Raw genomic sequence first — 10,165 nt, 5'->3', positions numbered from 1 at the left:
GTATGTAGAGGAATCAGGGCCTCCTTCTTCTCACTAGTGACCCCTCTGGTGATATAAAGATCTATATAGGGGAATCAGGTCCTCCACCCTCCTGCTGGTGACCCCTCTTGTGATATAAAGATCTATATAGAGGAAACAGGACCTCCTTCCTCCTCTAGTGATCCATCCTAGAATTCTATTTGCTTTTCCCACTGCCTGATCACACTGCTCATTTTTCAAACATCTGAAATAAGCACCCCCAAATCTTTTTCCTTTGTAGTGCTGGCTAACACTATACTCCCAATTTTGTACTCTCTCAGGGGATTATTTTGCCTAGGTGCCTTATTTTACATTTAGAAATATTGAACTGCAGTCTCCACTGGTTTGACCAATCTTCCAGCAATGTCAAATCATATTCCATGCTACAGACACCTCTAGGGATATCAACCCTATTACACACCTTTTTATCATCAAAGAGACTTACCTTGCCCAACAAGCCTTTAGTTGTATCACATAGAGAGTAAATAGAACAGGACTTGGTACAGAGCCTTGTGGTACCCCACTAGTGACTGGTCTCTGTTCTGAGTGAACCCCCATTCATAATGACACTCTGGGATCTATCCTTTAGCCAACTGCATATCCACTGAACCACCAAAGGGTTAAGTCTTAGGTTGTATAACTTTTGTATAAGATCATTATGTGGAACTGTATCAAATGCCTTGCTGAAAACAAGATATGCTAACATGTCCACAGCACCACCCTGGTCCAAAACACTGGTTCTACAGACTGTTCAACACTCCATCCTCCTAGGGTGTACACCAAGGTTCTACAGATTGCTCAACACTCCATCCTCCTAGGGTGTACACCAAGGTTCTATAGATTGCTCAACACTCCATCCTCCTAGGGTGTACACCAAGGTTCTACAGATTGCTCAACACTCCATCCTCCTAGGGTGTACACCAAGGTTCTACAGATTGCTCAACACTTCATCCTCCTAGGGTGTACACCAAGGTTCTACAGATTGCTCAACACTCCATCCTCCAAGGGCTTACGCCTATATTCAACAGACTGCTCAACACTCCATCTTCCTAGGGCCTACGCCTAGTTTCTGCAAACTGCTCAACACACTATCCTCCTATGAACTAAGACAAAGAGACCATGTTGCAGCAAATGCCCTAAACATTTAACAACTTCCCATATCACACCGTTAGGTCCAGAATCTGATTGAGCTGATAAACATTCATAATGGGGATTATTAAGCGTTAAACGTGCTCAACATTCATCTGGCAGAAGCATTAACAACACTTGGTTAGATGCACTCAGTATGTAGGAAACATCCTGTAGATCACATAAAAATGTAAAAGTAATTTGCGTAAAATGACGATATTCCTGCACAGCTATCAGACTATAAGAGTTGCAGAGAAGGGAAGAGAAAGTTTGAATTTGTTATACAAATTCAGATATTTATAAATATAATACATTTTAAAAATTAAAAAAATGTTTTAAAGCACTGTTATCCTGTTAATTTTTACCAGAGAAAATGTTGTTGGTTTTTACAACGTTGTCCCCCAAAGGAAAGTAGAACCGGAATCCTGCATAGACAATGTCTTTATTATTCTTCTTCTTGTTGGCGGTGGGATCTTCAAGACTTGATCTCTAGTAAATAAAACTTATTATTGATTCTTCCAAAACTCCTTTACTTATCTAAAAAAACTTACATAGCTAAAATTCAATCCTTAATAAACACATTTATTTGGAATAATAAAACTCCTAGATAAGGGAAAAAGATTCTATATCAATCACATAGATTGGGAGGTACACAAATATGGCACTATTAGCAGACTTATACAAACAGCTCAATGGCATATCCCCAGCTTTACAATACATTGGTTAATTTCTGAGAATTAATCAATCAAACCCTTCTACCTTCCAAGTCTGTAGTGGTCTAATACTATTCCCTTGTGCCATATTTCATCTTGCAACGCAATTGTCTTACAGTCTGACCCCAAAGTTATGGAATAAATGCAAAAAAGATTGGCCTTTGGTCACCAATCCCCCATTGGGAGCATTCTTCCTTGGTGATCCAAGATTTACCTTAGCATACTCCTCTGCAACTTCCTTTCAATGGTGGTCTGATAATGATGTCACCAAATTACTTGATTTTTATGACGGGGGCACATTTATCTCCTTTAACTCACTACAAAATACAAAAACTATCCCTACTAATGAACAGCAAAGCATTGAAAAGATAAAAGCATTCTATGAGACACATTACATTAATCCTCCTAGCTCTCAATTATCCTCATTTGAACATATATGTTTTAAAACCCAAGAGGGTGAAAAAACACAAGGATTTACAACCCCTTTAAGTTCTTATTATTTCCACACTCATGTATTATACAAATAATCTTGAACCAACATGAAGCTTTGATAATACACGTATGAAGAACATATTGTATATTATATCTATAACACATGTATGAAAGTCTATCCCTTTTCAATGATTTATATATATATATGTATATCATATGTGAATGACATCCTTTCATATGAGTCATGTTTGTTAACAATATCTTTTCAATATTATTGAAACTGCCCCCCACTTTTATTTACTACTTTTATTTCAAAATGCCATCATGTAACCATTCCAGTTTGCTTTGAAATTAAAGTCTACACAGACCATGGGCTAGGGGTCTTGTGGTTCCTTTGCCGCTTCCATGTGGTCAGGGACTGCATGTTCCAATGGGCACCACCCATGGGCAACAGCTCCAACATCATGACCTCAGCATTGTAGTCCTGAGGACTGCAGTGGAAATTGTCCTTGACAGGTTGGGGTGGAAGAGGCTGTATGATGATGAGAAGGATGCAGCTGGAAAAAAAGAGATGGCAGTTCTGAAAACTGAAACATTACAAGTGTAATCCTTTGACGGGTTGAGTCACATGAGATGACCATCTCCTGGAAGTATCTTTCTTACAGCCCCTGTGTAAACTAGGAATCCTGAGCCACCACTAAGTTGGCAGTAAGAGACTTTCCAAAAATTTTCTTTTACAATGCCTTCATGTAGAAGGGCCTGGAACTTGCAAGTTGGAATTCTGTCCATACTAATGCCCCGTGCACATAGTCGGATTTTGCGCCAGAAAATGTTCGATGGGAGCTTGTTGTTCAGAAATTCTGACCGTGTGTTGGCTCAATCAGACATTTTCCATCGGAATTTCCGTCACACAAAATTTGAGAGCTGGATCTCAAATTTTCCAACAACAAAATCTGTTGTCGTAAATTCCAATTATGTGTACACAATTCAAAATCACAAAGTTCCACTCATGCTCGGAATCAAGCAGAAGAGCTGCACCGGCTATTGAACTTAATTTTTCTCAGCTTGTCATACGTCACCGCGTTCCCGACGTTCGGAATTTCCGACAAGAATTGTGTGACCGTGTGTATGCAAGACAAGTTTGAACCAATATCCGATGGAAAAAATCCATGGATTTTGTTGTCATAATGTCAGATCGTGTGTACAGGGCATAAGACCACCTTGTCCTCAGGCACTGACTTCACATGGTTGAAGCATCCATTCCAGGTCCAGTCCTTGAATTAACTTTAAACATTTTATTGCAGAACTTAGATGAAGGAAAGGACAGGATAAGGTCTGATACAGAGATCCAGACAGTGTCTGGGTGGATCTCAGCATCCTGGAGCACACTGTTACCAACGGAGCAACTCTCTGAACTCTAGCATGGGACATTTTAGGGTACAGCCATCTTCTGCAGGCACAAAGCCTGTTACTTCCTGGGTACTCAGCCAGAACACACATGGAACCTCTTCCCTGCAGAATCTTTCCCTTCAAAGTGGGTGGGGGGTGGGGGTAAAGCACCTCCAAAAGGACCCTTCTAGAACAGAGTCTGGTCCATCTCTCTAATGACAAATTCAGCAGGGCTGGCCAGCTATCAGACTCCCTGCCTGAAACTCTAGAGCCTTCTTAATGGGGTCTGTCATAAAATGTCATTTAGAAAGTTCCTGAGCACAAGAGGCTGCAAAATACCAGAATAAAGCCCAACATAGCAAGACTTAAACTGGTCATAGATAGATTGTTTTTCTTTTTGATCAACCACCCAGCTGAAGTGCTGATCAAGGCATACTTTTCCATTAAGCCCATAAAAAAAACAGTTGGTACATAGAATGACTGCTCTTGAATGGAAATGACCATAGATGGACTGAAATTTAGCGGGATCCTGCTGAACCAGCCAAATTTTGATCCATCTATGGCCAGCTTTAGGGAACACTTATGCAAATTTTAACTACAGACAGGAAGGAGCTTTGTGGCACATGAGAAGGGACATTTCAGGACGATAAATCATCCAATACTGAAAATCGTTAAATAAAATAAAAACTGGAGTTCTTTTTTAAGCTTCAGTATTTGTACTCCAGGTTCTTGTACCCTTTTATATAACATAGGCTTGTGGTTTTCTGAAACATCAGCTTGTAGCACAGTCCTGTCTGGCATGCCACTTTAGAACCGTCCATTATGTCCACCTAAATATTCACAAATGTTGGGTTTCTTCTCTGTAGGGTTGACCACTGGTGACCCAGGAAAGAGGACATACACATCAAGGGATCTTATTTCGGAGTCTCTAGAAGATCTGGAAGAATACAATTTCAAGAAATTTAAGAACAAGCTCGCTGATTTACCTGAGGAAAAGAATGTTTCCAGAGGAGAACTAGAAAAAGCAGACAGGATAGACACAGAGAACATTCTCATAAAAACATATGGAGAGGAGAGAGCTCTACAAGTCGTGTGTGAAGTATTAGAGAGGATTAAGCTAACTGGACTTGCAAATAAACTTCGGGAAAGTATAGACCAACAAAATGGTGAGCTTCTGTTTATAATTGATGTATTCTTACGGTTCCCAATAATGACCTCTAATGCCCCGTACACACGACCGGACTTTTCAACATCCAAAGTCTGACGGAATGATTCCGGCAGACTATTCGATCGTGTGTGGGCTGCAACGGACTTTTGATTCGCAAAAGTCTAACAGACTTTAGAAATGGAACATGCTTCAAATTTTTCCGCCAGAACTCTGCCGGACCCAGTTCCTACCGAGAAATCCGCTCGTGTGTATGCTAGTCCGACGGACAAAAACCGACGCTAGGGCAGCTATTGGCTACTGGCTATGAACTTCCTTATTCGAGTCCAGTTGTACGTCATCACGTTCGAATCCGTTGGAGTTTGGTGTGATTGTGTGTGGCCAAGTCCGCTCATTCGGAAAGTCCGTCAGAACTCTGTCAGAACTCCATCAGAACTCCTTCGAAAGTCTGTCGGACATAAGTCTGGTCGTGTGTACGCGGCATTACGGGTTAGCCCCACATACCCCCCCCCCCCTCCCCCCTCCCCCCATATCAAAATTTTTGAAAAAATCTTATGCAGTTTGTTAGATCAGGTTAGATCAATCATTGTTTACGTTAGATCACAGAAGAAACAATAGTAACAGTTATTTGCTGGGGGGGGTGCCTAACCTGTCATCAGCCCCCCTTATCAGCTATTTATTAGATCCAGTAAGATCAATTGGTTTTAACATTAAATTTCAGAGATATTCCACATAAAAATAGAAATATTAGGTGGTACTTAAGGATGAGTTAGCCCCCCCTTATCAAATTTTCTGGCCAAAAATCATTCAGGCTAATAGATTTTCGTTAGATCTGGAAAGATCAAGTGGTTTTAACATTGGATCTCACATAATTTCAGAGATATTCCACATCAAAATAGAGGTATTAGGTGGTACATAAGGACAATGGCATGTACCTTGCAGGGTGGCCTCTTGCAAGGTTCCGGTCCCAAAACCCCTGGTAGTAGGGACAGGGAGTGCTGAGGCAACAAAAGGGTGCAGATGCCTGCAGGCTGAAGGCTGGAGCTTGGGGATACAGGATCCTCTCGGAGGAAGGCATGAAGACTAATCACCAGAACTGTTCAGCGGAAGTCAGGCTGGTAAGTATGTATTCAGGAACAACTGCAACGTCAGGAACAGGCAAAGGTTGGCAACAAGGTACATAAATGGAAGGCAAGTTCGTAGTCAAGGACAGGCAGAGGTTGGCAATGGGCTGGCAGCGAGGTACAGAATCAGGAAGTGGAGCTGTAGTAGGGAATCCAAGCCGAGGTCTGTATAATCAGTAGAGGTAGATAACAGGCAGGGGTGATCCAGGAGAATGGTCAAGTTTTGTCAGGAGCAAGGTAACAGGTCAAACAGCGATCAGGAACAAGCTGAAGACGATCCAGCACTGGTATCAGGCAGAAACTATGTTTATATATGGCGCCATGCACCAGGATTGGTGGACGTGAATGTGCGAGTGCGCACACACGTTCGCATGGGTACACGAGTGCGCACACATGTTCGTATGGGTGCGAGACTGCACGCGCACGTTCCGGAACTCGTTCGCCTCTGTCGGTGACACCGCGCATGCCCATTGGCATTAGCGGAATGGGAATTAGCCACTGCTGCATGGAGACAAACATTAGCACTGTGAATTCTCTGACAATGCCCATTGGTATTAGCGGAATGGGAATTAGCCACTGCTTCACGGAGACAGGCATTAGCACTGTGAGTTCTCTGACAGACAGGCTGGCCCCCCTTATCAAATTTTCTGGCCAAAAAATCACCCCGGCTAATTGATATTCATTAGATCTGGTAAGATCAAGTGATTTTAATGTTTGATTATCCATAATTACAGGGATATTATGGTTATTTGGTAGCGATGCACGGATATCCATACTAGAGTCTGTATCGGAGCCCATAATGAGCATTTTCAAGTGTACCAGTGAGGAGTGTCATTGAGCATACCGAGGTATGCTGAAATTATGTGGGACATTAATCGACAGGTTTGTCCAAGCCCAGTGAAGCCTGAAGCACAGTGCCAGAGGAAAACAAATATCTATTAGACTAAATTATTTTTGGCCAGAAAATTTGATAAGGAGTGGGGGGCAACCCGTCCATATGTACCTCCTAATATCTCTATTTTGATGTGGTATATCTCTGAATTTATGTGAGATCTAGCCTTAAAACCACTTGATCTTACCGGATCTAATGAATAGCTATTAGTCTAGATGATTTTTGGCCAGACAATTTGATATGGGGGGGCCCCCTCATTAACCACTCAATAAGTCTATAATTATGTGAAATCTAATGTTAAAACCACTTGATCTTACCGGATCTAACAAATATCTATTAGTCTAGATGATTGTTGGCCAGAAAAATTGATAAAGGGGGTCCAGCCACCCCTCATCAATCACTTAAGTCTCTAATTATGTGAGATCTAATGTTAAAACCACTTGATCTTACTGGATCTAACAAATAGCTTCCAAAATAGCTAACTCTTTGGTTAATTTTTTGATAAGGGGGGGGGGGGGCCGATGACAGGTTAGCCCCTCCCCCCCCCCCGCCCCAGCAAATAACTGTTAATGTTGCTTCTTCTGTGTGAGATCTAATGTAAACAAAGATTTAACAAACTGCATAAGATTCTCTCAAAATTTTTGATATGGGGGGGGCTAACCCGGCAGAGGTCAATAATGTAAAAGATACACAGAACTTTTGTAGCATTACATATGAGATGGTCAGTAGACTCAGCAAACCTAGGAAGTTCTAAGCAGCACAGAACATCCAATACGTTGCTCATTTGGTGACTTGGACCCTGTTATTTACATTCCCAGGTAAATAATAATTAGTATATATCCTTCTATAAGCTGACTTCATGCAACATGCATAGCTCATCTCTACTACAGGAAGCTCATGCTGTAAGGGAAAATGGCCTCTTGGCGGCCTCGAATCACCTACCTGGATACACTCTCAGGCAGCAGGGAGTTGTGGGCTGAGAATCCTTGTACCACTGCCCTTGTATGGAAGTAGTATACTTTCTTAGCATTATTTCAATGGTGACAACTTGAACTCACCAGCAATAGAATAGTTATAGAACAGGGGTTCTCCAAACTGCAGCTTGTGGGCCAAATTTGGCCCTCCGCAAGCTTTTTACGCGGCCCTCTGGTGTAAGAGGAGACTCCGACTGAGGCCTGATGTAAGAAGGGACACTGATGGGGACTTTGACGTAAAGGGGGACTCAAGTTTATTTGGAATTTCTTTGCTTTGTTTTACTGAAGTTTTTATTGTTCTAAATAATTTTATTACAAAAAACTCCAAATTTATTAATTCCTAGACATGTGCGGTTAGTTTAGTTATGAACTGAAATTCTGACAAATTTTGATGTATCCGGATTTCTGATTTAGAATAGCACCGAATTTGAACGAATCCGAAATAACGAGAAAAAATAATTCGGATGAAATTCAAATCCATTTTGAATTCGAAAACTTTTCAAATAGTTTTCCAATTTCCAAAGAGAATAAAATAGAATAGAAAATAAAGGAATATATAAAAAAAAAAAAAAAAAAGATTCTATTTCTTTTTATTTCTATTTTATTTTATTTCTTTTTGAAATTGGAAAACTTTTCGAATCGATTTGAAAATTAATAAACAAAACGAAATAACGAATCAAAATGAAACTACATTTTTTTTTGTTCTGCACATGTCTGTTCATTCCTTTAAACGCTTTATTGTATTTTTCAAATTTATTTTTTTGGCCTGCAAATATTTGTAAAATATACAATGTTCACCCCCACTGTAAAGTTTAGAGACCCCTGTTATAGAGGATAGAAGAATACTGAGTGAGTGAGGCGTCCCTCCCTTTTGGATGAGGGAGATTCTGTATTAGGGAGGGATGACATTGTATGAACTGGTAAGTATTTTCTCTGCTATCTTTAGCAAAGTTGGCCACCAGTGTCAGAATCGCAAAAGTTTGCCTTTATAAGGGTAACTTTTATAAAGGAAATATACTGCTCTCCCCATAACCCCTTTAAGCCTTAATGGGGTGCCCCCATTATATCTAGCTTGGCATCCAGAGGCCTCCAAGAGATGTCCTGCATGGGTGAACCTGAATGCTCTTTGCTGATGTTGCTGGTCAATATCAGTTGAGTAGACATGGGCGATTCATTTATTTTGGGAACTTGGCAAGTAAATGAAGATACAGGGGCTGTAGAAGGGGACATGGGCAAGATATGAGGGTACAGGGGCTGTGGAGGGGAACTTGGGGAGGATATGAGGGTACAGGGGCTGTGGAGGGAGATCTGGTGAATATATGAAGTTACAGGGGCTGTGGAGGGGGACTTGGGGAAGATATGAGGGTACAGGGGCTGTGGTGGGGGACTTGGGGAAGCTATGATTGTACGGGGGCTGCGGAGGGGGATTTGGTGAAGACATGAGGGTACAGGGCCTGTGGCGGGGCACTTGGGGAAGATATGAGGGTATAGGGGCTGTGGAGGGGGACTTGGGGAAGGTATGAGGGTACAGGGGCTGTGGAGGGGGATTTGGTGAAGATATGAGGGTACAGGGGCTGTGGAGGGGGACTTGGGGAAGACATGAGGGTACAGGGCCTGTGGAGGGTCCTTGGGGAAGATATGAGGGTACAGGGGCTGTGGAGGGGAACTTGGGGAAGATATGAGGGTACAGGGGCTGTGGAGGGGGACTTGGGGAAGATATGAGGGTACAGAGGGTGTGGAGGGGAATTGGGGAAGCTATGAAGGTACGGAGGCTGTGGAGGGGAATTTGGTGAAAACATGAGGGTACAGGGGCTGTGGAGAGGAACTCGGGGAAGATATAAGGGGAAAAGGGGCTGTGGAGGGAGACTTGGGGAAGATATGAGGGTACAGGGGCTGCAGAGGGGGACTTGGGGAAGATATGAGGGTACAGGGGCTGTGGAGGGAAATTTGGTGAAAACATGAGGGTACAGGGGCTGTGGAGAGGAACTCGGGTAAGATATGAGGGTACAGGGGCTGTGGAGGGGAACTCAGGGAGGATATGAGGGAACAGAGGCTGTGGAGGGAGATTTGGTGAATATATGAAGTTACGGGGCTGTGGAGGGGGACTTGGGGAAGATATGAGAGTACAGGGGCTGTTGAGGGGGACTTGGGGAAGATATGAGGGTACAGGGGCTGTGGAGGGGGATTTTGTGAAGATATGAGGGTACAGGGGCTGTTGAGGGGGACTTGGGGAAGATATGAGGGTACAGGGGCTGTGGAGGGGGATTTGGTGAAGATATGAGGGTACAGGGGTTGTGGAGGGGGACTTGGTGAAGATATGAGGGTACAGG

General features: G+C 42.6%; 1 protein-coding gene across 1 annotated transcript in view; it reads left to right on the top strand.

Moving 5' to 3' along the window:
• The first annotated feature begins 1,356 nt into the window (after positions 1-1,356).
• The window catches only part of LOC143962539 (NACHT, LRR and PYD domains-containing protein 10-like), a 53,537-nt gene continuing 44,728 nt past the window's right edge, over positions 1,357-10,165 (top strand). Inside the window, exons 1-2 of the mRNA XM_077471811.1 lie at positions 1,357-1,414; positions 4,547-4,846. Of these exons, the coding sequence (XP_077327937.1) occupies positions 1,357-1,414; positions 4,547-4,846 (358 nt within the window). The remainder of the gene's footprint in view (positions 1,415-4,546; positions 4,847-10,165) is intronic.

This window comes from Lithobates pipiens, unplaced genomic scaffold (assembly GCF_037356315.1).
Source record: "Lithobates pipiens isolate NorthernLeopardFrog02 unplaced genomic scaffold, aLitPip1_a1.2 Scaffold_8, whole genome shotgun sequence".
NCBI lineage: Eukaryota > Metazoa > Chordata > Amphibia > Anura > Ranidae > Lithobates > Lithobates pipiens.
This window is presented reverse-complemented; position numbering and strand designations above follow the sequence as displayed.